General features: G+C 43.4%; 1 protein-coding gene across 4 annotated transcripts in view; it reads right to left on the reverse strand.

Annotated features, from left to right (window-relative positions):
* LOC140713901 (ubiquitin-conjugating enzyme E2 E2) overlaps positions 1-26,925 on the reverse strand; it is a 171,872-nt gene that overhangs the window by 32,194 nt on the left and 112,753 nt on the right. For 3 of the 4 annotated variants that reach the window (XM_073024560.1, XM_073024561.1, XM_073024559.1), the window contains exon 4: positions 17,381-17,452. The exons of the other annotated variant lie outside the window; for it this stretch is intronic. In XM_073024560.1, the coding sequence (XP_072880661.1) occupies positions 17,381-17,452 (72 nt within the window). The remainder of the gene's footprint in view (positions 1-17,380; positions 17,453-26,925) is intronic. 4 annotated transcript variants of the gene reach the window in all.

Below are 26,925 nucleotides of genomic sequence, written 5' to 3' on the forward strand. Positions count from 1 at the left end.
CGCAGCCTTGGGACTGTGCACTCATTGGAATCATCTGCGTACTTCAACCTCAGAGATGACCAAAGTGCTTGTCTCTTTGGCGGCTCTCCTCAGGGTCTCAGAGTTGGCAAAATCGAATCAAGCGTAAAAAAGATTTAGCTCATCTGGGAGAGAGACAGCGATGTTGGGAACACCACTGTCTTTAGCTTTGAAGTCTGTTATGGTGTGCAGACCTTGCCATAAGCTGCGTATTTTGTTGGTGGAGAGCCGTGTCTGGATCTTGTCCCTGTATTGTCGTTTCGCTGCCTTGATGACTTTGCGCAGATTGTAGCTGCATTTCTTGAGTTCCTGGTGGTTACTGGCGACGCAGGTTCTGTGTCACATGGTAAGTGCTGCTCGCAAGGAACTGCTGATCCAGGGTTTCTGGTTTGGATAGACCCTGACCGATTTCTAGGGGGACAACATCCTCGAAGCACTTCTGAATGAAACTCATGACCCCTTCCATGAACTTGGAGACATCCTCGTCATGGAACTCATTCCAGTTGATGTCATCAAAGCAGTCTTGCAGCATGCAGACCCAATGGTCAGGCCAACAGTGGACGGTTTTAACTATGGCCACCTCTTGATTCAGCTTCTGCCTGTACCTCAGCAGCAGCAAGATGGAGGAGTGATCCGACTTCCCAAATGGTGGACGGAGGAGCACTTCGTAAGTGTCGCAGGAGGGAGAGTAGCAGTGGTCGAGTATGCTATCGCCCTGTGTGAACACCTGGATGTGTTGACAAAACTTTGGAGAGACTTTAGACAATGACACTCTATTAAAGTCACCAGCGACGGTGAAGGCAGCCTCTGGATGTGCAGTCTCCAGGGACAGTTCCATGAGAGCCAGATCAGTATCAGCCTATTGCAGAATATACACAGCTGTGATAATAACAGTCGTGAAATCTCTGGGCAGCCAGAAAGGTCTACACAGCAGCACAAGGTACTCTAGATCTGGGGGAACAAAAGGATGTTTCCAATAGTGGGACAGTCCAGGACCAGAGGGCACAGACTCAGAATAGACGGACATCCCTTTAGATCAGAGATGAAAGGAATTTCTTTAGCCAGAAGGTGGTGAATCTGGCAAATTCATTGTCACAGACGACTCTGTAGGCTAAGTTATTGGGTCTATTTAAAGCAGAATTTGATAGGTTCTTGATTAATCAGGGTGTCAAGGGATATGGGGAGAAGGGTTGTGAGGGATAATAAATCAGCCATGATGGAATGGAGGGGCAGACTTGATGGGCCGAATAACCTGAATGCATCTCTATCTCATTATGGTGCTGTTAAAGAGGGCTCAAGAGGAGACCGTTGAGCAACTAGCAGAAGATCCCAGTTTGGATCTAGGCCTCAAATGGATTTTTAGATCGCTGGTCAGCAAACAGAAGCTGAGATATTTCCTATCTTTTCAATCAAGTGCATGAGCCCTTTTGCACTTTTTGTTGTTGAGCACGAAGGAGATTAGGGAGAGGACTATAAACGTGACAGATGAGATAAAGGTTCAGTGGAGCTTTATGCAATTCAAATCTAATAAATAGCTAAACCACAGTCTGCCGTACAAGTTCAGGTCTACTTGTTAAGATACTGAATGGCAGGCAGGAAATCAGAATAAAAGCTTGTAAATTAATACAACCAAATAGCTATTACAATAAAGTGGGTTCCAGTTAATTGGGCCATCGTCTGCAAACTTAGCCACAAAGCCATCAGTTCCATCATCCAAATCGTTAACAAATAATGTGAAAAGAAGCAGTTGCAATACCCCCCGCTGCAGAACACCACTAGTCACTGGCAGCCAAACAGAAAAGGCCTCCTTTGTCCATACTCTTTACCTCCTGTTGTTCAACCAACTTTCCTGTTATACCATGGGCTCTTATCTTGTTAAGTAGCCTCATGTGCTGCACCTTGTCAAAGACCTTCTGAAAATTCAAGTAAGCAGCATCTACTGACTCTACTTCGTCTTTCCTACCTGTTATTTTCTCAAACAATTCCAATTGATTTGTCAAGCAAGACTTCCCCTTAAAGAACCCATGCTGACTTTGGCCTATTTTATCACGTACCTCCAAGTACCCCGAGACTTCTTCCTTAATAAAGGACTCCAACATTTTCTCACCCATTGAAGTCAGGCTAGCTGGCCTATAATTTCCTTTTTACTGCCTCCCTCCCTTCTTAAAAGAGTGGAGTGATATGTGCTATTTTTCAGAATCTAGTGAATCTTGGATGATAATTTCTAATGCCTCCACAATTCTTCAGAATCCTGAAGTTTATTTCATCTGGTTCAGGTGACTTATCTACTTTTGGACTTCTCAGCTTCCCAAGAATCAACTTCTTCATAACAGCAACTGTACTCACTTCTGCCCTTGACAGTCTCGAATTGCTGGCATACTGCTAGTGTCTTCCACAGTGAAGACTGATGCAAAATACTTACGAAGTTTGTCTACCATTTGTTTGTCCCCCATTACTACATCTCGAGCATCATTTTCCAGTGGTCTAATATCCACTCTCACCTCTCTTTTATTCCAAAACACCATAAGACACAGGAGCAGAATTAGGCCATTTGGCCTATTGAGTCTGCACTGTCATTCAGTCATGGCAGATCTTTTTTACCCCCTCCTCAGCCCCACTCCCTGGCCTTCTCCTCGTAACCTTTGGTGCCCTGTCCAGTCAAGCTCTCCCTTAAAGATACCCAATGGCCTGACCTCCACAGCTGCCTGTGGTAATAAGTTAGACAAGTTCACTACCCTCTGGCTAAAGAAATTTCTTCACATATCTTTTTTAAAATAGATGCCCCTCTATCATGAGGCTGTGTCCTCTTGTCCTAGACTCCCCCATCATGGGAAACATCCTTTCCATATCTACTCTGTCTAGGCATTTCAATATTTGAAAGGTTTCAATGAGATCACCCACCCCCTCTTCTAAATTCCAGCAAGTACAGACCAAGAGCAATCAAATGTTCCTTGTGTGACAACCCTTTCATTCCTGGAATCATCCTGTGAACCTCCTATGAACCATCTTCTATGACAGCATATCTTTTCCTAGATGAGGAGCCCAAAACTGTTTACAATACTCAACGTGAGACCTCACCAGTGCCTTATAAAGCCTCAGCATTACATTCCTGCTCTTGTATTCTGGGCCTCTTGAAATGAATGCTAACATTGCATTTGCCTTCCTCAACACCGACTCTACCTGTAAGTTAACCTTTAGGGTGTTCTGCACAAGGACTCCCAAGTCTCTTTGCATCTCAGATTTTTGGATTTTCTCCCCATTTAGAAAATAGTTTGTACATTTATTTCTACTACCGAAGTGCATGACCATGCATTTTCCAACATTTTCATTTGCCACTTTCTTACCCATTCTCCTAATCTGTCTAAATCCTTCTGCAGCCTACCTGTTTCCTCAACACTATCTGCCCCTCCGCCAATCTTCGTCTCATCTGCAAATTTGGCAACAAAACCACTTACTCCATCACCTAAATCATTGATATACAGCATAAAAAGAAGTGGTCCCAATACTGACCCCTGTGGAACACGACTAGTCACTGGCACTAACCTTTCCTTATATATCTGAAAAAAACTTTTGGTATCCTCTTTTATATTATTGGCTAGCTTACCCTTTGGCTTTTATTGTTGCCTTCTATTGGTTTTTAAAAGTTTTCCGATCCACTAGTTTTTGCTGTATTATATGCCTTTTTGTTTGCTTTCATGCTGTCTCTGACTTCCTTTGTTAGCCTTGGTCGCCTCATTACAAACAAGAGAAAATCTGCAGGTGCTGGAAATGCAAGCAACACACACAAAATGCTGGAGGAACTCAGGAGGCCTGAGAAGGGTCCTGTTGAAGGGTCTCAGCCTGAAACGTCAACTGTTTGTCAATTCTTAATCTCTCCCTCTCCCAGTGTAGAGTGCCCTCCTGCTTCAAATTATCCACCATTGTCCCCGTACCAAAAAAGAACAAGGTAACATGCCTGAATGACTGGCATCCTGTCACACTCACCTCAATAATAAACAAATGCTTTGAGAGGCTGGTCAAGGATTACATCTATAGTTTGCTACCACCCAAATTGGACCCCCTACAATTTGCCTACTGGCACAACCAATTCACAGATGACACATTAGCCACTACTCTACATACTGTCCTTACACATCTGGAGAAGAAGGGTGCTTATGTGAGAATGCTGTTGTTGGACTACAGTTCAGCATTCAACACCATAGTTCCATCTAGGCTCGACAAGAAGCTCAGAGACCTCGGCCTTGACCCTGCCTTGTGCAGCTGGATCCTGGACTTCCTGACAGATCGCCGGCAGGTGGTAAGAGTGGGCTCCCTCACCTCCATCCCTCTGACTCTCAATACAGGAGTTCCTCAAGGCTGTGTACTGAGTCCCCTCCTTTAGTCTCTGTATACCCATGACTGTGTTGCCACCCACAGCTCTAATCTTTGCTAATTAAATTTGCCGATGACAGTACATTGATTGGCCTAATCTCAAACAAAAACGAGGTGGCCTACAAGGAAGAACTCATTTCTCTGACACAGTGGTGTCAAGAAAACAACCTCTTCCTCAACATTGCAAAAACAAAGGAGCTGGTTGTGGATTACAGGAGGAATGGAGACGGGCTAACCCAGGGGTGGGCAAACTTTTTGACTTGTGGGCCACAAAGGGTTCTAAAATTTGACAGGGGGGCCGGACCAGGAGCAGATGGACGGAGTGTTTTGGTAATACACCTCATAAAAGAAAATAAAATATCATGGGATATGTAGAAAACATGTGCTTTAATTTCAATTGAAAATGAACAAATGCATTACAACAAAATATCTGTCTTTGAAGTCCCATGGTATTTAGCTATTTATTGAAATGACTTTTAAAACACTGAAAATTAAATGAATAAAATACAGCTTTTTTTAATAGTAACAGTTATTATTTTAAAGCACTGAAAATTCTGTTATCCTTCAAGATATTATCATCATCACTCTCCTCCTGACTGTCTTTATTTCAAAAACGGTAGGAGATGCAGGTCTACTTGTCCTGCTCCTTCTTATTCAATTGTCCCCTGTGCCAAAACTCAACAACGACCAGTGTCACTGACAGAACAGTGACAGCGCGCCAGTATGCGGAGCGCGTTATTTGATCTGGAGTGCATTTTTTATTTTGAGAACGTATGTGCACCTGCGCACTACTCATGTCCATCACTTAACAGAAATGACATGTAACAAGTAAGGCTTATTGAAAAAAATAATGCCAGAATTGCGGGGAAAAAACGTTAACAAGGTTTATTAATATAATTTCATCAAGTTCTGCGGGCCGGATTAAAAAGCTTAACGGGCCGCATATAGGCCCCGGGCCGTAGTTTGCCCATGCCTGGGCTAACCCCTATTGACATTAATGGATCTGGGGTTGAGAGGGTAAACAGCTTTAAGTTCCTTGGCATCCACATCACCGAGGACCTCATATGGTCTCCATACACCAGCAGTGTGGTGAAAAAGGCTCAATGGCGCCTCCTTCACCTCAGATGGTTGAGTAAGTTTGGTATGGGTCCCCAAATCCTAAGAACTTTCTACAAGGGCACAAGTGAGAGCATCCTGACTGGCTGCATCACTGCCTGGTATGGGAACTGTACCTCCCTTAATTGCAGGACTCTGCAGAGAGTGGAGCGGACAGCCCAGTGCATCTGTAGTTGTGAACTTCCCATGATTCAGGACATTTACAAGGACAGGTGTGTAAAAAGGGCATGTAGGATCATTGGGGACCCAAGTCACCTCAACCACAATCTATTCCAGCTGCTACCATCTGGGAAACGGTACTGCAGCATAAAAGTCAGGACGAACAGGCTCTGGGACAGCTTCTTCCACCAGGCCATCAGACTGATTAATTCACGCTGATTTGAGTATACTCTATATTACATTGACTGTTCTATTTATTATAAATTACTATGACTGCCCATTGCACATTTAGATGGAGATATAACGTAAAGATTTTTTACTGGTCATGTAAGTGAAAGATGTAAGAAATAAAGTCAACTCAATACTCTTTTCCATAGATGCTGCTTGGCCTGCTGAGTTCCTCCAGAATTTTGTGTGTGATGGGTGCCTCATCCTCTCTTTAAAATACTTCTTCATCTGTGAGATGTTATCTATTAACACAGCTTCCGAATTTCCCCCAGTAACTCCTGTCATTGCTGTTCTGCCGTAATCCCTGCTAGTGGCCCCTTCCAATCAATTTTGGCCAGCTCCTCTCTCACGCCTCTGTAATTCCATTTACACCACTGTAATACTGATACATCTGACTTTATTTTCTCCCTCTCAAACTACAGGATGAATTCCATCATATTATGATCACGACCTCTTAAGCTCCCTAATCTATTCTGGGTCATCTGGTAGTGCTCTAATTTGTTCTGTATTTCATTTAAATACATAATTTGTTAATCATTTAAATTGTGGTTTGTCTTTCTTTACACTTTAACTATATCCATGAAACTTTGGCTAATTGGGGCAGCTGCTTAATTGGACCAAATGTATTGGTTCCAATGAGTCCCAATTAACAACAATCCACTGTATTTGGATTTATTATTTTAAGTTTAAAGGGAAAAATTACACAAGGTTTAATGTGTTAAAAAGAATCTACCTCCATTGCTACTGAAAATAAGAAAAATAATATTGAATCATGTCAATTTGATTAGCATCGAAATTTTGAATGAGTACATTGAGCACAATAGCAAACAATCAGCGTCCTTAAGGACTATGACTCAGTGCAAATCCTCTAGTCAGCATTGAAACAGCACTTACTTTGCATTAATTGTCATACTGTTGCCACAAGCTGATGTCAAGCAAATCCTGTACAGCTGTTGAAGAGCACAGATGAACTGGGTAGATTTGCTGAGGACTTTTTTTGCTGGGTCTTCACAGCAGCAGCTGGTTACAAATGCAGTTTCAGTATGCCACAAGATAAAACAGCTTGTAACAGTTTGCAGTAAGCAGCTGTCCAAATTGAGTCTGTGAACCATTTCCAGCTCCTCCGCACTGGCCCTCTGGCTCAGGAAATGCTGACATCCATATGCATCTAATACTTTGTGGCAGTTCTGCCTCTCGATAAGCTTCAGTTCCATCTCCTCACCCACAATCTGTTTGTACACCACTATGAAACTGACCTGTACTCTGAATAAGACCCTGAGACCCAGGAGCAGAATTAGGCCATTTGGCCCATTGAGACTGCTCCAACATTAAATCATGGCAATTTAGGAACTTATTATCCTGTTCAACCCCATTCTCCTGCCCCCTCCTTGTAACATGACATCTTTGCTAATCAAGAAACTATCAAATTCTGCTTTAAATATACCCAATGACTTGTCTTCCTCAGCTGTCTGTGGCAATGAATTTCACAGATTCACCACCCTCTGGCTAAAGAAATTCCGCCTCATCGCTATTCTAAATGAAGGTCCCTCTATTTTGAGTCTATTCAGTAGGCTTCAATGAGATCTCCTCCTTTCTCCCACCTTTCCTTCTACACTCTAGCAAGTACAGACCCAGAGGCATCAAATACGCTACACACATTAATCCTTTCATCCCCGGAATCTTTCTCATGAACTTAATCGAGACTTTCTCCAATGTTTTATGAAGCCTCAGCATTAAATCCTTGCTTTTACAGTACAGTAAAAAAGTCTTCGACACATAGGGGGCTCCATGTTTACAAATACAGTACTGTATTTGTCCACGTGGAGCAGAGAATGAGCAAAGTATGTTGGGAATGGTGAGAGTGGATACTGCTGGAGGGGTGTGGGACAGGTGGCAGAGGAGTGCCAGGGGCGGAAGGTGGCATGCGTGCAGACACACCCAGCCCCAAAGACACCAGGCAAGATTATTTGATTCTAAACAATTGGTATATTGATCATTACATAATGTCTCTCTAGTGCTTCCCATTCCCTCCCTTCTTCCTTCTCCTTTTCCCAACTATTATTCGCCTTCCCACTCTCAGTCCCCAATAGAAACCCATATCAGTATCGGGTATCAATCACGTATGTCATGAAATGCTTTTTTTCTGGCAGCAGCGATACTTAAAATTACTACAAATATATACACCTAAGATTTTTATACAGCACTGTATATTCTAGTTCTCTTGAAAAGAATGCTAACATTGCATTTGCCTTTCTTGCTATCACTCAGATCGTCAGCTGTAATAAATAACAAACACAAGAACAATGGAGTTTGAGGAAGTTTCAAAACATAACTCCTCTTAGATTCAACACTAGTGTTGGTGTTCAAGATACAAGTTGATATTTATAACGTCCTAATGCAGTATCTTATTATCAGCAAAAATAAACCCTTCATGGCAGTCCAGTTTTGGTGAGCAATAACCGACTTGGATCAAACTATAGGCCTCTTGTGGGTTTTAGCAATTTAGGGGAGACTTTTTAAAATTCACCTTTTCTTTAATGCAAAGAACATAATCCTCCTTTGGGTGGTAAATTATGAGTACACTGAGTTACAGATGAACAAGATAATGAGAAATCAAAAAAGAGTATCTAGCTCTTTATTCCATCTGATGATGAATATAAAGAAACTAACAAAACTGTTGCTTGGTAAAGACAAAGAACAGCATCTCCCGAGAAACAGCTGTCAATCCAAACAAAAGAGTTGTCCTCAAGTCCTATCCGAATGGTTGGCATTTACATGAGTGGGGACAAAAAATTTCCTTTGAGGAAAAGGACTACTGTTAATAGTCAACTGCTGGCTGACCACCTTTGTCAATGATGCACAATAACACACTAAGTGTGTTAAAACACTAAGTTGGTGATAAAACATGCAAAACAGACTTTATTCACAGTGCTTCTAAATGATCAAGCCACATACCAAAAAAAACATGACATTCATGAACAGTTACTCCTACAACCACTAGGCTCCTGAACTGGCATAAACGCTGAACTGATTCCACAACCTATAGACACACTTTCAAGGGTTTTACAACTCACGTTCTGGATATTATTTATTGGCTTTGATTTTCTTTGTATCTGCCCAACTAGTCATCTTTTGTGCATTATTTATTTTTCCATGTCCTTTTTTAAGTGATTCTGTTTTGTGTAGTTCTTTTAAAAAAGTGATTCTATTGTGTTTCTTTGTATCCACAGTGAATGCCCACAAGAAAGTGAATCTGAGGGTGGTATATGGTGATATACTTTGCACCGTGCCTCCCCTAAACTTGCACCTTTTCCAGACACATCACTAATAATTAATAAACATGTACCATTTTCTTTCAGCCAGTAATACCATCACTTCTATCATTTAGTCTGTTTTGGTCTTTACTCTATCACAGACATTTCATTTGTTCTCCATACTCCATTCCCCTTCTTTCCAATATAATACTTGATGGAAAGACATCAATTTGAAATGTTAATTCTTGCTTTTCTCTCCACAGATGCTACCTGACCTGCTGAGTATTTTCATTTGACTCTTCCTTTAGTAGGAACTATTGTTTACCATGCAGTTTTTAGCAAACCAACTATTAATTTTCATTTGAAAGGGAAATGATAATGTACATGATATAATAATGCCACAAATGAATTTCTATATCAGCACAGTCAGCAAGATGTTGCACAGGAAACCATAAAGCCACACTGCACTACTCCCATGTGCTTCACTGTCATCAAGGAGCTGCAATGCCACCACAAACAACACCACTTTTCATCCTGTCCTGAAAGCCACATCTTCATTATTAAAACAACAACACACACAAAATGCCTTGTGGAACACAGCAGGCCAGGCAGCATCTATAGGGAGAAGCGCTGTTGACGTTTCAGGCCGAGACCCTTCATCAGGACTAACCCATTCTTCATTAATAACTTCATTATTAACCCTTAACTCTGTAGGATATCCAACAACCGCTATAATTAATAAATTATTAATAAAAGATTAATAACAGATGTACAACTACTTTAAGGTCTTCAAAAGGAAATACAAATTAAAGAATGATGTTATAGTCATCAGAAAATATTACTTAATATGTTATGTTTTATATATTTTGAGGAGATTTGGCATGTTGCCAAAAACTCATAGCAAATTTTTAACGGATGCACTGTGGAGAGCAATCTAACTGGTTGCATCACCACCTGCAATGGAGGGACCACTGCACAGGGTTGGAAAAAGTTGCAGAGGTTTGTAGTTTCAGCCAGCTACATCGTAGGCACTAGCCTCCTCACCGTTGAGGACATCTGCAAAAGGATGCCTCAAGAAGGTGACACTCATCACTACCAACCCTCACCATCCAAAACATGCCCTCTTATCATTGGTACCATCAGGGATGAGATGCAGGAACCTGAAAATACACACTCAACATTTTAGGAACAGCTTCTTTCTCTACATCAGATTTCTGAGCAGTCCATGAACATATGAACACTATCTCACTGTTTTGCTTTCTTTTTGCACTATCTATTTAATATATTTCTTATTATAACTTAAAGTAATTTTTCATGTGTTGCACTATACTACTGCAGGAAAACAAATTTCATGACACGTCAGTGCTAATAAATCTATGTCTGATTTATTGTTTATATTTCATGACAATCAAATTAATTGTTGCTTGCTTTTTATGTTAAAGTTGAATCTGAATAAAACTCAGGAGACCAACTTCTTATAGTTGCAACAGTTTATTGTGCACCCTCCTGCAGGAGTTTGAGACCCAGTTGTACTGTACCCAGTGGAGACCCAGGGAAGGCATGTAAGTATTGCCACCATCCAACAAGTGGGCCCCCTCTCTCTGGTTACAGCCATGTATTTATACATAGTAAGCCCCATACATTACTGTTGCAAGATGTCATTTAAACTGGTATGCCCACCAAGTCTGTTGGTGAGAAACTTAGTTACAGATAAGACAGTATGCTAGATCAAGGTTTAATTACAGATGGATGCGCTGTCCAGTCTTTATCAGTTATTCCCTTTGCTAGGCCCTGACTTAATTACAGATGGATGTTCATTCCTGTCCTTATCGGTGAGTCCCCCTTCCCCTACACAAACGAGGGTACAATGTACAATGTTATCAAACTCTCAACGTCTCTCTGCAAACCAAGGGAGAACTAGTATTAGCCAGTTTTAGCTAACTGCTGAAGACAGAGTTTATTTCAGTTCCACAATTCCTATTCAGTCCCAATTATTCTTTTAGCCAGAGGTTACATAGGTTCAAAATGATTTTTTTATATTGTCAATTCCTCATTTATCTCTTATGGATTTTGTGAATGGCACTTTATTCAGTCAGTAACTGATTTTCACTGCAAGTGAGACAAGGTATTTGGAATGACGTGGCATTCCTCAATTAGAGCAAAGGAACTAATCAGGAACAATAAGACTTCTACTCATTTATTTTTCAGCCTTAGGGAGTGTCAGTCACCATATATTTGACGTATAAAACCAAGCAGCAGAGGAAACATTGGCAGCACATCAAAATATTCCCACCCTAGTTTATCTGCTAGGTACTGTAAATGTGAAAACAGATTTCTAGTCCACCTTGGGTACCAATCTAATGGAATCCTATTTCAAACACATGTCTATATGTACACTTATGTTTAATATAAACTAAAATTAATATAAACTATCTGCAGATTTTCTCGTTTGCTATTTCTTTTCTTCTCTTTTTGCACTAATTTAATTTAATTTTTTAAATATACTTCCTGCAAATTTTTGTTGTGTATTGCAATGTACTGCTGCCACAAAACTAATTTAATAACATGTGCCAGTGATATTAAACCTGATTCTGCTCAATCATGACATTTTCTCCTAGGTATGTGAACTTGTTTAGAGGTACCGAGCTTGTTTTTTGGGGGCTCTGAATTCAATCTTGGTCCCTGTTCGCTCAACATATGTCAGGTGGTTAATTAATGAAGAAATAATAACAGACACAGGGACTGCTGTACAACATTCTCTCATGGGCATACCATGCTTACTAATTGTGGCAGTACAACTCAACATGCAAGAATTGACATGCTTTTGAAGAATGCAAAATGTTTAAAAGCAAATAGATTTATAAAAATACAACCAATTACAATTTCAAATCCATATGCCTGGAAATCCTTGTGCACTGGATGGGTACATCAGCATAGCCTCATTAGCAACAAAAAACTTATATTTTTTCTCTGCCTCGGGGAGTATCAATCACCACATGTTTGACATATAAAACCTGAAAAGCCCGAATGCCTTGCATGTAAATGATATAGATAAAAGATTTATTTGTGTAGCTGCAAGAAAAAGTTGGTGAATCCTTTATAATTACCTGCTTTTCTGTATTAAAATATTGTGTGTGTGTGTGTCTCTCTCTCTCTCTCTCTCTATATATCTGTCTAACTCCTGGTGGAGTCATCGATGAAGATATGCTCTGATCTTATTAGCAAAACAATTTGCCTAAACTGATAAGATACTGTGGCGACCCACTTTCTGCACAGGCGAACCGGCTCACAAATAGCTGCCACTAATGACTATGGCGGCTGGCCACCAGGACAGCCTCTTGTACGTCTGGGACAAACAGTCGGGACGCCGCTTCTTGGTTGACACCAGAGCGGAAATCAGCGTCTTGCCCCCGACGGGGTACGACACCCGCAACAGGAAGTCAGGACCCACCCTGAGGGCCACAAACAGCAGCATGATACGGACCTATGGCACCCACACAGTGCAGCTGCAGTTCGGCACCAGCCGATTCACATGGGACTTCACACTGGCCGCCGTGGCCCAACCACTCCTGGGGGCGGACTTCTTGCAAGCTCACAGCCTGCTGGTCGACTTGCAAGGGAAAAGACTGGTACATGCCGAGACTTTCCAGACGTTCTCCCTGTGTGAAGCCAAGTTGCCGGCCCCACACCTGGACTCCATCACGCTGTCGGACAACGAATTCACCAGAATCCTGGCGGACTTTCCATTTATTCTGGCACCGCAGTTCACGGCAGCCATGCCCAGACACGGGGTTCAGCACCACATTCCGACCCAGGGACCACCCCTCCATGCCCGCGCACGAAGGCTCCCCTCGGAAAAGCTCCGCATGGCGAAGGAGTTGTTCAAGAGGATGGAGGAATTGGGGATCGTACGGAGGTCTGACAGCCCATGGGCCTCCCCCCTGCACATGGTGCCCAAAGCAGCTGGGGGTTGGAGACCATGCAGCGACTACCGCAGACTGAACGAGGCTCCCGCTCCAGACTGCTACCCCGTGCCACATGTACAGGACTTTGCAACAAACCTGCACGGGGCAAGAATATTTTCCAAAGTAGACCTCGTCCGGGGATACCATCAAATCCCGGTGCACCCTGAAGACATCCCCAAAACAGCACTTATCACCCTGTTCGGCCTGTTCGAGTTCCTCCGAATGCCGTTCGGCCTGAAGAATGCCGCACAGACGTTCCAGTGGCTAATGGATGTGGTGGGATGCGACCTGGACTTTGCGTTCATCTATTTGGACGACATCCTTATAGCTAGCAGTAGTCGCCAGGAGCATCTGTCCCACCTCCGCCAGTTCTACTCCCGCTGAGTGATTTCGGCCTCACGATTAACCCAGCCAAATGCCAGTTCGGTCTCGATACCATCGACTTCCTGGGCCACAGGATAACCAAAGATGGGGCAACACCTCTGCCCGCCAAGGTAGATGCGATCCGCCACTTTGCACGGCTCAACACGGTCAAAGGCCTACAGGAGTTTGTTGGTATGGTGAACTTCTACCATCGTTTCCTCCCCTCAGCAGCCTGTATCATGTGCCCTTTGTACACTCTGATGTCGGGTAAAGGCAAGGACATTACTTGGGACGAGGAGGCCGCGGCCGCTTTCGTTAAAGCCAAGGAAGCCTTGGCAGATGCCGCGATGCTGGTGCACCCCAGAACGGACGTTCCAACTGCCCTCACAGTGGACGCATCCGACACAGCAGTTGGTGGGGTGCTGGAGCAACTCATCGAGGGGCGCTGGCAACCCCTGGCGTTCTTCAGCAAGCACCTACCACCACCCGAACTCAAGTACAGTGCTTTCGACCGGGAACTGTATCTGGCAATCCGGCATTTCAGGTACTTCTTAGAAGGCAGGCCGTTCACCACGTTCACGGACCACAAACCGTTGACCTTCGCATTCACGAAGATGTCCGATCCCTGGTCGGCTCACCAGCAGCGACATCTGTCCTACATATCTGAGTACACGACGGACATCCAGCATGTCTAGGGAAAGGACAACATCGTGACAGACGCACTCTCCAGACCAGCTGTCCAGGCCCTGTCCCTGGGGGTGGACTATGCAGCACTGGCGGAGGCGCAGCAGGCAGACGACGAGATGCCCAGCTACAGGACCGCAGTCTCGGGTTTGCAGCTGCAGGACTTTCTCGTAGGCCCAGATGAGAGGACCCTCCTGTGCGACGTGGCTACCGGCCAACCTCTCCCCATCGTCCCGGCAGCCTGGAGGCGGCGAGTTTTCGACTCCATACACGGTTTGGCGCACCCATCTATCAGGACAACCGTCCAGCTGGTCTCCAGCAAGTTCGCGTGGCACGGACTTCGCAAGCAGGTCTGCGAATGGGCCAGAATGTGCACGCAGTGCCAAACAGCCAAGGTGCAGTGGCACACTAAAGCCCCGCTGCAGCAGTTCGAACCCACCCACCGGAGGTTCGACCACATTCATGTGGATATCGTGGGCCCCCTACCAGTGTCCCGAGGAGCGCGGTATCTCCTAACTATGGTAGACCGGTTCACGAGGTGGCCAGAGGCGGTCCCGCTCACCGACACATCTGCCAATTCCTGCGCACGAGCACTGATTGCAACCTGGGTAGCACGCTTCAGAGTACCGGCCCACATTACCTCCGACAGAGGCGCCCAGTTCACCTCCAGCCTGTGGTCAGCTGTGGCCAGCCTGTTGGGAATGCAGCTACACCACACTACTGCCTACCACCCACAGTCGAACGGACTAGTGGAACGCTTCCACCGTCACTTGAAGTCGGCTCTCATGGCCCGCCTGAGAGGACCTAACTGGGTGGACAAGCTTCCCTGGGTCCTGCTTGGAATTCACACAGCGCCCAAAGAGGATCTGCACACCTCGTCGGTCGAGTTGGTGTACGGCGCACCCCTGGCCATCCCGGTAGAGTTCATACCAGCCCCAAGGGGGCAAGAGGAAGAACCCACAGCTGTCCTGGACAGACTACACGAAAGGCTCAGCAACATGGCCCTCATACCCACTTCACAGCATGGACGGACCCCGACCCATGTACCCAAAGACCTGCAGAACTGTAAGTTTGTGTTTGTATGAAGGGGCGGACACCGGGCACCGCTACAGCGGCCATACGAGGGGCCGTTCAAGGTGATCAACAACAACGGGTCCACATACGTTCTGGACATTGGGGGGGAAAGAGGAGGTTTTCCCGGTGGATCGACTCAAACCAGCCCATGTGGACGGCGCAGCCGGTCGAGGTTCAGGCACCGTAGCGCAGAGGGAGACCTCCCAAACAGAGGCTGATCCAGACTGTGGACTGGGGGGTGTATCACCGGTTCTGGGGGGTGGGGGGGTTATGTGGTGACCCACTTTCTGCGCAGGTGAACCGGCTCACAAATAGCCAGCGCGCGGGGAGAGACTTTGGTAATGCACCTCTGACGTCATTTCCGCCCGGAGAGGGCGGGCGCTAGGGATTAAATGCCAGCGCCGCGAAGTTTGAATAAACTAGTCTCAAAACGACTTACCCACTGCGTGTCGTCTCTAGCTCTGTATGTAGTACATCGCTACAACACAAACAATTGTACTTTTCATTGTTGTTATTAAACACATTGTTAAATCATTCACAGTTCAGGCTGGAAAAAGAGAATCCATGTATTTAATAACTGATAGAATCTCCTTTAGCAGCGGTAACCTCCACCAAACATTTCCTGTAGCTGCTGAACAGACTTGCACAACAGTGAGGATGAATTTTAGACCATTCCTTCATACAAAACTGTTTCAGTTCATCAATATTTCTGGGATACTTTTCATGAACAGCCCTCTTCAGGTCATGTCACAGCATCTCAATTGGGTTAAGGTCTGGACTCTGACTTGCCATTCCAAACACTAATTTTCCTCTTTTTAAACTATTCTGTTGTTGATTTACTCTTCTGTTTTGGATTATTATCTTGTTGCATCATCCAACTTCTATTAAACTTCAAGTGACTGACTGCTACCGTGACAGATGCTCCTGTAAAATGTCTTGATACAATTTAGAATTCATTGTTCCCTCAATGACTGCAAGCTATGCAGGATCTAAGGCAGCAAAACAGCACCAAACCATGATGATCCTTCCAACCATGCTTCACAGTTGGGATGAGATTTTGGTGTAGGTGTGCAGTGTCCTTTTTCGTCCAAACATAGCGGTATGCATTTCTGCCAGAAAGTTCAACTTTTTTCTCATCTGCTCACAGAACATTGTCCCAGAAGTGCTGTGGATTATCCAGGTGTTTTCTTTTGCAAATTTGAGACGTGCAGCAATGTTTCTTTTTGGAGAGCAGTGGTTTTCTTAGTGGTGTCCTTCCATGAACACCATTCCTATTCAGTGCTTTCCTTATAGTGAACATATGAACAAAGAGGTTAGCAAGTTCTAGAGATTTCTGCAGGTTTTTTTTGCTGTTAACCTTGGGTTCTTTTTCACCTCCTTCAGCATGGCACATTGTGATCTTTACAGGAGACCCACTCCTAGGGAGAGTAGTAACAATACTGAATTTCATCCATTTGCAGATAATTTCTCTAAATTAAACTCAGGTCTTCTGCAGCCTTTTCCAGCTTCATGCCTCTCTACAAATTTTCTTCTGAGGTCCTCTCTGAAAGTTGTTTTGATTAAGGTACAGTGCACATAAATAGATCTTTCTTAGGAAGAGCAGGCTCTGTCAGTAAAGTAACTTTATGTGTCTTTTTTACAGGGCAGGGCACCTCCACAATCCACACTTCCAATCTCATCTCATTGACTGAAACACCAAATAGCTTTTGTAGATGGCGTTACTCCAGAGGTTCACACAGCTTTTTGAACCTAGGCTGTGATTGTTTAAATGGTGTACTCAGTATTGGTGAGAAGTACCACAATTGTTTGTGTGTTAGGGCAGATTTTGTCTATTATTGTGACTTATTGTGATGTTATTGTAAAATATGGTCTGATGAAGATCACACCATATTTTATGAGTAATTAGTACAGAACACCAGGTCATTGCAAAGGGTTCACAAACTTTTTCTTGAAACATACAGGGAAATGCGTTGTCTGCATCAAATCAAATCAGTCAGGATTCCGCTAGGCAGCCCTGAAGTGTCACCACTCTTCCAGCACCACAGCACATGCCCACAACTCACTAACCCTAACCCATACAACTTTAGACTGTGGGAGAAACCGGGAGTAAACCTATGTGGTTACAGGTAGAACATACAAACTCCTTACAACAGCAGTGGGAATTGAACTTCGATCCTACAGGTGGTGTTGTGAAGGTAGCTGCTATGGTACTGTGCCATCCTAGTATAGAAATGAGATAAATTAGAATTACACATATCATTAGTTTCTCTATAGACCTTTAAAGCTCTTACATAAAGCAGAGAATGATTTGGCAGGTGCAAAATAAGCCCAAGTAACTTCAAACTTCTGAGCAAACCAGTTTTAAACTCAGAAACATTGGAACATTAGAAGGTGTTTCCAGGTATACCATGATTGAGAGAATAAGCGGACTTTAAAAAAACTACAAGAAGGGGACAAGGCTTGAAATGGAGATGCTCAGTGAGCAATTCTCCTATCCTGGATTACTAGAGTTGAACAGTACAACATTCATTGGGGACTTAAAGACTGGATGTGGGTAGGATGTTTTTTGGGATAGGGAAGCTACGACTTGGGTCAATGACTCTTAGGACATGGGTAGGATATTTAGGACCATGAAAAGAAGAAATTTCTGGATTTGGAGAAAGATGAAGGTGGGGAATTCATTCCCAAAGAGTTGCTGAATATATTTGAGGAAATAAATTTCTAGACATCAAGAGTTATGGGGAGAGGTGGAACATGACATTCAAATAGAGGGGCAGCCTCTAGGCTAGATCGATTATTAAGGACCCCCATCACCCAGACCATGATAGCTTCTTATCACTATCATCAGAGAGGAAGTAGAGAAGCCTGAAGACATACACTCAATGTTTTAGGACCAGCTTCTTCACCTCCACCATCAAATTTTTTGAATGGACAATGAACCAACCCATGAACATTACCTTACTGTTTTTGTTTTTTTGCACTGTTTATTTATTTTTTAAAATATATATTTCCTATTGTAATATATAGTGTATTTTATGTATTGCACTTTCCTGCTGCACCAAAATGACAAATTTCACAACACGTCAGTAAAAATAAACCGGATTCTGAGCCATGATCATAATGAATAAAGGAGCATGATTGAGGGGCAAAAGGCAGACTCTGGACTCCTCATATTTTTCTGAACACACAGAGAGCAATGGAGTGTGCCAGTTTAATTTTGTCACTTGCTTCAGCCTCAGAGTAGAGCCAGGATTGCATTTCTGATTGCTGTTCAAATTGTGGCCATGAACGTTTACACATTGGAATCCATCCAGGTGGGGGCTGGATATATTCCCAACATTTTACAGTTCACCAGAGCCTGTATGTGTGGCCAGTAACACACACTGTTCAAACAGATGTAATTATGTCTCATTGTCTCTTGCCAGAGAGGAGCAGATGATGAACACTAGAATCCTAAAGCAACCCTCCATCCCTGAAGTATTCAACAGTCAGTGTCAGGATTAGTGGAGGCTTGTTTTACACTGCATAATTTTATCATTGATCACAGGTGGAACGCTGAGGGTGGAGGAATGAACATTACCAACTTCAGAAAAGATAGAATGTCTAACAGCATCACTGGCATTTCCCTGAAGTGACCCACATCATCTCTAAAACAGGCAGATTTTTTCTTTTGCATAATGTTATCACAGAACATAGAACATAAAAATCTACAGCACATTACAGGCCTATAATATTGTGCCAACCATGTAACCTACTCTAGCAACTGTCTAGAATTTCCTTAGCGCATATTCCTCTATTTTTCTAAACTCCATGTATCTACCTAAGAGGCTCTTAAAAGACCCTATTGTATCTGCTTCCACCACTACTGCTCTGTGAGATGTATATATGCGGTTCTTCTGAATTACTTCCATAAATTCCAGCCATTGTTGCTCAGCTATCATCCTGCCAGTGTTTTTTTCCAATCGTATTCCAGCGATCTGATATCCATTCTCAAAACTCTTATACACTTCATATACCTGAAGAAACTTTTGGTATCCTCTTTGATATTATTGGCTAGCTTACCTTCTTAATGACTTTTTTTAGTTGCCTTCTACTGGTTTTTAAAAGCTTCCCGATCCTCTAACTTCCCACAAACCTTTGCTCTACTATACGCCTTCTCTTTGGCTTTTATGTTGGTTTTGATATAAAAGTCAAAGGCATATAATAGAGCAAGGATTTTGATTTTGACTTCTCTTGTTAGCCATGATTTTGTCATCCTTCCTTTAGAATGCTTCTTCCTCTTTGAGATATATATATGCAGTGTTTCTGAATTACTTCCATAAATTCCAGCCATTGTTGCTCAGCTATCATCCTGCCAGTGTACTTTTCCAATCAGTTCTGGCCAATACCTCTCTCATGCCTCTGTAATTCCCTTTACTCCAGTTTAATACTGATATATCTGACCTTAGCTTCTCCATCTCAAATTTCAGGGTGAAGTTGGTCATACTATGATCACTTGCCCCTCAGGGTTCTTTTACCATAAGGTCTCAAATTAATTCTGGTTCACTGCACAACACCTAATCCAGAAGAGCTGATCCCCTAGTGGGCTCAACCATGAGCTGCTCCAAAAAGCCACCTCATAGGCACACTAAAAATTTCTCCTCCTGTAATCCAGCACCAACCTGATTTTCCCAATCTACCTGCATACTGAAGTCCCCCATGACTATTGTAACATGCCCTTTTGGCATGCATTTTCTATCTCCCATTGAAATTTGTAGGCCATGTTCTTACTACTGTTTGCGGGTCTGTATACAACTCCCATCATGGTCTTTTTACCCTTGCAGTTCCTTAGCTCTATCCACAATGATTCAACACATTCTAACCCTATGTCACTTCTTTCTAATGACTTGATTTCATTTTTTGCTTATCAGCACGTGAATTCCCTATCACCACAGCACGCCTCTTCTTCTGCCTTAAGTGGAGACCTGACCACTGTGACTTTGCTCTGTTAGGTCATCCCTCCTTGCTCCCGACAATTCCACAGTTCCAACCTGTTTTTGAAGGGGACGGCCACGGAGGTATTCTGCACTGGCTCCTTAACCCCTTTCGCCTTCCTGATTGTCATCCAGTTTCCTGTGTCCTGCACCTTGGGTGTAATTACCTCTCTGTATGTCCTATCTATCATCCCTTTAGCCTCCTGAATGATCCGGAGCTCATCCAGTTCCAGCTCCAACCTCAATGTGGTTTGTCTGAGGAAGTAGAGAGGCTACAGAAGAATTCAGACAGATTAGGAGAATGGGCAAGAAATGTCAGATGGAATACATTGTTTGGAAGTATATGATCATGCACTTTAGTAGAAGAAAAGGGTTGACTATTTTCTAAATGGAGAGAAGATACAAAAAACTGAGGAGCAAAGGGATTTGAGAGCCCTTGTGCAGGATTCCCTAAAGGTTAATTTGCAGGTTGAGTTTGTGGTGAGAAGGCCAAATGCACTGTTAGCTTTTATTTTAAGAGGACTTGAATATAAAAGCAAGGATGTAATGCTGAGACTTCATAAAGCATTGGAGAAGCATCACTTGGAGTATTGTGAGCGAGCCTCTTATCTTTTAAAGGATGTGTTGAAATTGGAAAGAGTTCAAAGTAGGCTCATGAAAATGATTTCAGTATTGAATGGCTTGTCATATGAAGAGCGTTTGATGGCTCTGGGCCTATATTCATTGGAATTAAAAAGAATGAGGGGTGACCTCATTGAAACCTATCGAATGGTAAAAGCCTTGATACAGTGAATGTGGAGAGGAAGTTTCCTATGGTGGGAAAATCTAAGACCTGAGGACACAGCCTCAGAATGTTTGATGGCTCTGGGCCTGTATTCATTAGAATTCAGAAGAGTAAGGGATGAACTCATTGAATCCTATCAAATGATGAAAGGCCTAGAGGAGTGTGCAAGTCGAATCCAGATAAGGTCACTCAGAGACTGTATATTTAACTCTTTATTCAATGCACCCAGGGCTTACTCAGTTAGTCGTCCACCAACTAATTCACAATTCCCCCTACAGAAGAGGTATCGTGTTCAGATACCGCTACACATACCAAGCTGAAGTCAGATTTATCTAATGCTTGACAGTACCGAGAGACAAATTACAGAGTAGGCATAATAGCCTAATAGCCAGCTGGTGGCGTAGCGGCATCAGCGCCGGACTTCAGAGTGAAGGCTCCCGAGTTCAAATCCAGCCAGCCCCCTTGCATGCTTTCATCCATGCTGGGTTGAGCGTCGAGCTAGCAAATCTGCCTCGTAAAAATAAGAAAGCCTGCTAAAAAAAATGCCATCACGATGGTGTCCCAATGACTCCACTCTGAGTTAATGGCTTTCTTCTTCTTCATACTGGCCTAATACACAAACAGGCAGGAGTGGTCCTATCTCTGTGCTTGACTACACAAAGAAACGAAGACCGAAAACCAAAGACATTTGAAACACTAACTCCGAGAAGAAATAGGTTCGGTGTGGCTTAGCGCATCTGTTGATCATCAGCGGTTTCTTTCGGAAAGATCAGGCTGCTATTGTTTAACAAAGTGTTAACCCTTTTACATACTTTATCAGGAGCATCCTTTTAGAACGGAGATGAGGCAGAACTTCTTTAGCCAGAGACAATAGACAGTAGGTGCAGGAGTGGGCCATTCGGCCCTTCTAGCCAGCACCACCATTCACTGTGATCATGGCTGATCATACACAATCAGTAACCCGTTCCTGCCCTCTCCCCATATCCCTTGACCCCGCTATCTATAAGAGCTCTATCTAACTCTCTCTTGAATGCATCCAGAGACTTGGCCTCCACTGCCTTCTGGGCCAGAGCATTCCACATATCCACTACTCTCTGGGTGAAAAAGTTTTTCCGCATCTCTGTTCTAAATGGTCTACCCCTTATTCTTAAACTGCGGCCTCTAGTTCTGGACTCACCCATCAGCAGGAACATGCTTCCTGTCTCCAGCGTGTCCAATCCCTTAATAATTTTATATGTTTCAATCAGATCCCCTCTCAACCTTCTAAATTCCAGTGTATACAAGCCCAGTCGCTCCAATCTTTCAACATATGACAGTCCCGCCATTCCGGGAATTAACCTTGTGAACCTATGCCGCACTCCCTCAATAGCAAGAATGTCCTTCCTCAAATTTGGAGACCAAAACTGCACACAATACTCCAGGTGGGGTCTCACCAGGGCCCTGTACAGCTGCAGAGGGACCTCTTTACTCCTATACTCAATTCCTCTTGTTATAAAGGCCAGCATGCCATTAGCTTTCTTCACTGCCTGCTGTACCTGCATGCTTGCTTTCATTGAACACCCAGATCTCGTTGTACTTCCCCCTTTCCTAACTTGACTCCATTTAGATAGTAATCTGCCTTCCTGTTCTTGCCACCAAAGTGGATAACCTCACATTTATCCACATTAAACTGCATCTGCCATACATTTGCCCACTCACCCAACCTGTCCCAGTCACCCTGCATTCTCATAACATCCTCCTGACATTTCACACTGCCACCCAGCTTTGTGTCATCAGCAAATTTGCTAATGTTACTTTTAATCCCTTCATCTAAATCATTAATGTATATTGTAAACAGCTGCGGTCCCAGCACCAAACCTTGCGGTACCCCACTGGTCACAGCCTGCCATTCCGAAAGGGACCCGTTAATCACTACTCTTTGTTTCCTGTCAGCCAGCCAATTTTCAATCCATGTCAGTACTCTGCCCCCAATACCATGTGCCCTAATTTTGCCCACTAATCTCCTATGTGGGACTTTATCAAAAGCTTTCTGGAAGTCCAGGTATACTACATCTACTGGCTCTCCCTTGTCCATTTTCATAGTTACATCCTCAAAAAACTTCAGAAGATTAGTCAAGCATGATTTTCCCTTCATAAATCTATGCTGACTTGGACTGATCCTTCTACTTCTATCCAAATGTGTCGTAATTTCCTCTTTTATAATTGACTCCAGCATCTTTCCCACCACTGACGTCAGGCTAACCGGTCTATAATTCCCTGTTTTCTCTCTCCCTCCTTTCTTGAAAAGTGGGACAACATTAGCCACCTTCCAATCAGCAGGAACTGTTCCTGAATCTATAGAACATTGGAGATTGAGATTGAAATTGATTTAGGAGATTGAGAGGGGATCTGATTGCAACATATAAGATTATTAAGGGATTGGACAAGATAGAGGCAGGAAATATGTTCCAGATGCTGGGAGAGTCCAGTACCAGAGGGCATGGTTTGAGAATAAGGGGTAGGTCATTTAGGACAGAGTTAAGGAAAAACTTCTTCTCTCAGAGAGTTGTGGGGGTCTGGAGTGCACTGCCTCGGAAGGCAGTGGAGGCCAATTCTCTGGATGCTTTCAAGAAGGAGCTAGATAGGTATCTTATGGATAGGAGAATCAAGGGATATGGGGACAAGGCAGGAACCGGGTATTGATAATAGATGATCAGCCATGATCTCAAAATGGCAGTGCAGGCTCGAGGGCCGAATGGTCTACTTCTGCACCTATTGTCTATTGTCTATTGGAAAATGATTACCAATGCGTCCACGATTTCTAGAGTCACCTCTTTAAGTACCCTGCGATGCAGACCATCAGGTCCCGGGGACTTTATCAGCCTACAGACTCAGCAGTCTATCCAACACCATTTCTTGCCTAATATAAATTTCCTTCAGTTCATCCTTTACCCTAGTTCCTTTGGCCACTATTACATCTGGGAGATTTTTTGTGTCTTCCCTAGTGAAGACAGATCCAAAGTACCTGTTCAACTTGTCTGCCATTTCCTTGTTCCCTATAATAAATTCACCCGTTTCTGTCTTCAATGGCCCAATTTTGGTCTTAACTATTTTTTTGCTATTCACATACCTAAAGAAGCTTTTACTATCCTCCTTTATATTCTTGGCTGGTTTACCTTCGTACCTCATTTTTTTCTTGGTGTATGCTCTTTAAAAGCTTCCCAGTCCTCCCGTTTCCCACTCATCTTTGCTATGTTATACTTCTCTTTTATTTTTATACTGCCTTTTACTTCCCTCGTCAGCCACAGCCGCCCCTTACTCCCCTTAGGATCTTTCTTCCTCTTTGGAATGAACCAATCCTGCACCTTCTGCATTATTCCCAGAAATACCTGCCATTGTTGTTCCACTGTCTTCCCTGCTAGGGTATTGTTCCATTGAACTTTGGACAGCTCCTCCCTCATAGCTCTATAGTTCCCTTTGTTCAACTGTAATACTGACACATCCGATTTTCCCTTCTCCTTCTCAAATTGTAGGTTAAAACATTTCATATTATAGTCACTACCTCCTAATGGTTCCTTTACCCCGAGGTCCCTGATCAAATCCAGTTCATTGCACAACACTAAATCTAGAATTGCCTTCTCCCTGGTAGGCTCCAGTACAAGCTGTTCTAAGAATCCATCTCGGAGGCACTCCACAAACTCCCTTTCTTGGGGTCCAGTACCATTCTGATTCTCCCAGTCTACCTGAATGTTGAAATCACCCATGACAACTGTATCATTACCTTTGCGACATGAGTGAGAGAGTGCTGAATCTGTGGAATTGTTTGCCACTGGCACCTATGGAGGCCAAGTCTTTATGTATATTTAAGACAGAGGTTGATAGATTCTTGATTGGTCAGGGCATGAAGGGATATGCAGAGAAGGTAGGAGATTGGGGCTGAGAGGAAAATTGGATCAGCCATGATAAAATGGCAGAGCAGACGCGATGGGCCTAATGGCCTAATCCTGCTCCTGTTTCTTATGCTCTTTTGGTTGAGAGGGATAATAAATCAACAGATAGGATGGCAGAGCAGGCTTGATGGGCTGAATTGCCTAGTTCTACTCTTATGTCTTATGGTCTTATTTATCCATCACACTCTGTATCCTTTCCCCGCGGGCCAAATCCGGCCCGCGGTGGAATTATCTTTGGCCCGCGAGATAATATCTAATTACTATTAAAGCTGGCCCCAGTAATCGAAGCGCCTATGGCGTATGATATGGCTAATGCTGAGTTTATTCAGGTACCAGGTTTTCAGGGTTTTTAGTGTTTATTCGGCAGTCTTCTTCATAAGAAACAGAATTTGTAAAGTGAAACACTTTGTAGTTATAGCAGAGACTGAGACACATGAGAGCAGGCTGAAAAAACGGAGGCAACGAAAGCTGCGCTCGCACGCGTCCGACTGATCTGGCCCACATGAAGCTGCATTTTGCTCAATCCGGCCTGTGACCTAAAATGAGTTTGACACCCCTGCTTTAAGAGGTCAGCACAGTTCAGCTCTAACTAATGCAAACTATGTTTAACTTGTACTAATTTCTTAGAACTATGGGTCATCTGCCGAAGTAAAGCCAGGCCATCACTCCATTGTATTGCTGACGTTGTCTGAATGCTGCAAAAATAATTGGCAGGCAATACATAGAAGGAGTGCTACTTACATTAGAAGCAAAGAATCAGAACCAGATTTAATATCACCAGCAAATGTCGTGAAATTAGTCGGTTTGCAGTAGCAGTATAGTGCAATAAATAATAATAAACAAAACTATAAATTAGAACAGCAAATAGACATTTAAACATTTTAATTAAGTAGTGCAAAAAGAGAGCCAAAGAGGGGAAAGTAGAGAGGTAGTGTACATAGGTTCATAGTCTGTTCAGAGATCTGATGGTGGAGAAGAAGCTGGTTGAGTGTGTGTCTTCAGGTTCCTGTACCTCCTCCCTGATGGTAGCAATGAGAAGAGCCATTTCCAAATTTAGAACCAATCTGTTGTTATTATTTTCCACCACTGCAACTACCAACTAATCATTGGAATGTACACTATTCAGCAAGAATGAACCATAAGGTTAAATCATATGCTGCTCCAATTTCTTGGAATCACAGTGTGTAAGTATTGCTCAGCCAAAGCTGGATTTCTGACTTTCCTATCACCGAAGTGGTAATTGAGCAGTTTGGGGAGTATGTAATCAACATTATTACGGGCACATCATGATTAGCTGAAGTTCTATAGTTGCTGCTGTCAGAATTATATTTCACAAAGTCTCTTGCTGTATTCTGATACTTAGATTCTGTTCGATATGTTAAAACCTGCACAAGCCATTGATGTTGAGTCATACAGCACTACAGCACGGAAAGAGACCCCTTGGCCCATCTAGTCTGTGCCAAACTATTATTCTGCCTACTCCCATTGACCTGCATCTGGACCAGAGCCCTCCATACATTTCCCATCCATGTACTTATCCAAATTTCACTTGAATGTTGAAATCGAACCCACATCCACCACTTCTGCTGGCAGCTCATTCCACACTCTCGCCATCCTGAGAAGAAATTCCCCCTCCAACCCGCCACCAAGTTCCCATTAAATATTTCACCCATCAACTTTCTGTTCAACAGTAGCCATTCAGGCCATCAAGTCAAAACAATCACTTAATCCGTTCCCTCACTTATTATACTGTGACCTTTCCCTTTCAGATATCTGTTTTGATTCTTCAACCACCGACCACACAATCTACTAATTAACACATTGTTGGGATTTGGGAAGAAACCCTGTCACTGGGAGAATGGGCACATAATAACCAAGGCAAGTACCATTCCCAGTTCCCTGTTACCTTCCTCTTAAAATTGCCCTCCCAAAGTGCAACGTCTCTCATTTGTCTGGGTTAACTTCATCTGCTGTTTCTCTGCTTACACTTCCAATTGGTCAATATCA

Source organism: Hemitrygon akajei, chromosome 20 (assembly GCF_048418815.1).
Source record: "Hemitrygon akajei chromosome 20, sHemAka1.3, whole genome shotgun sequence".
Lineage (NCBI taxonomy): Eukaryota > Metazoa > Chordata > Chondrichthyes > Myliobatiformes > Dasyatidae > Hemitrygon > Hemitrygon akajei.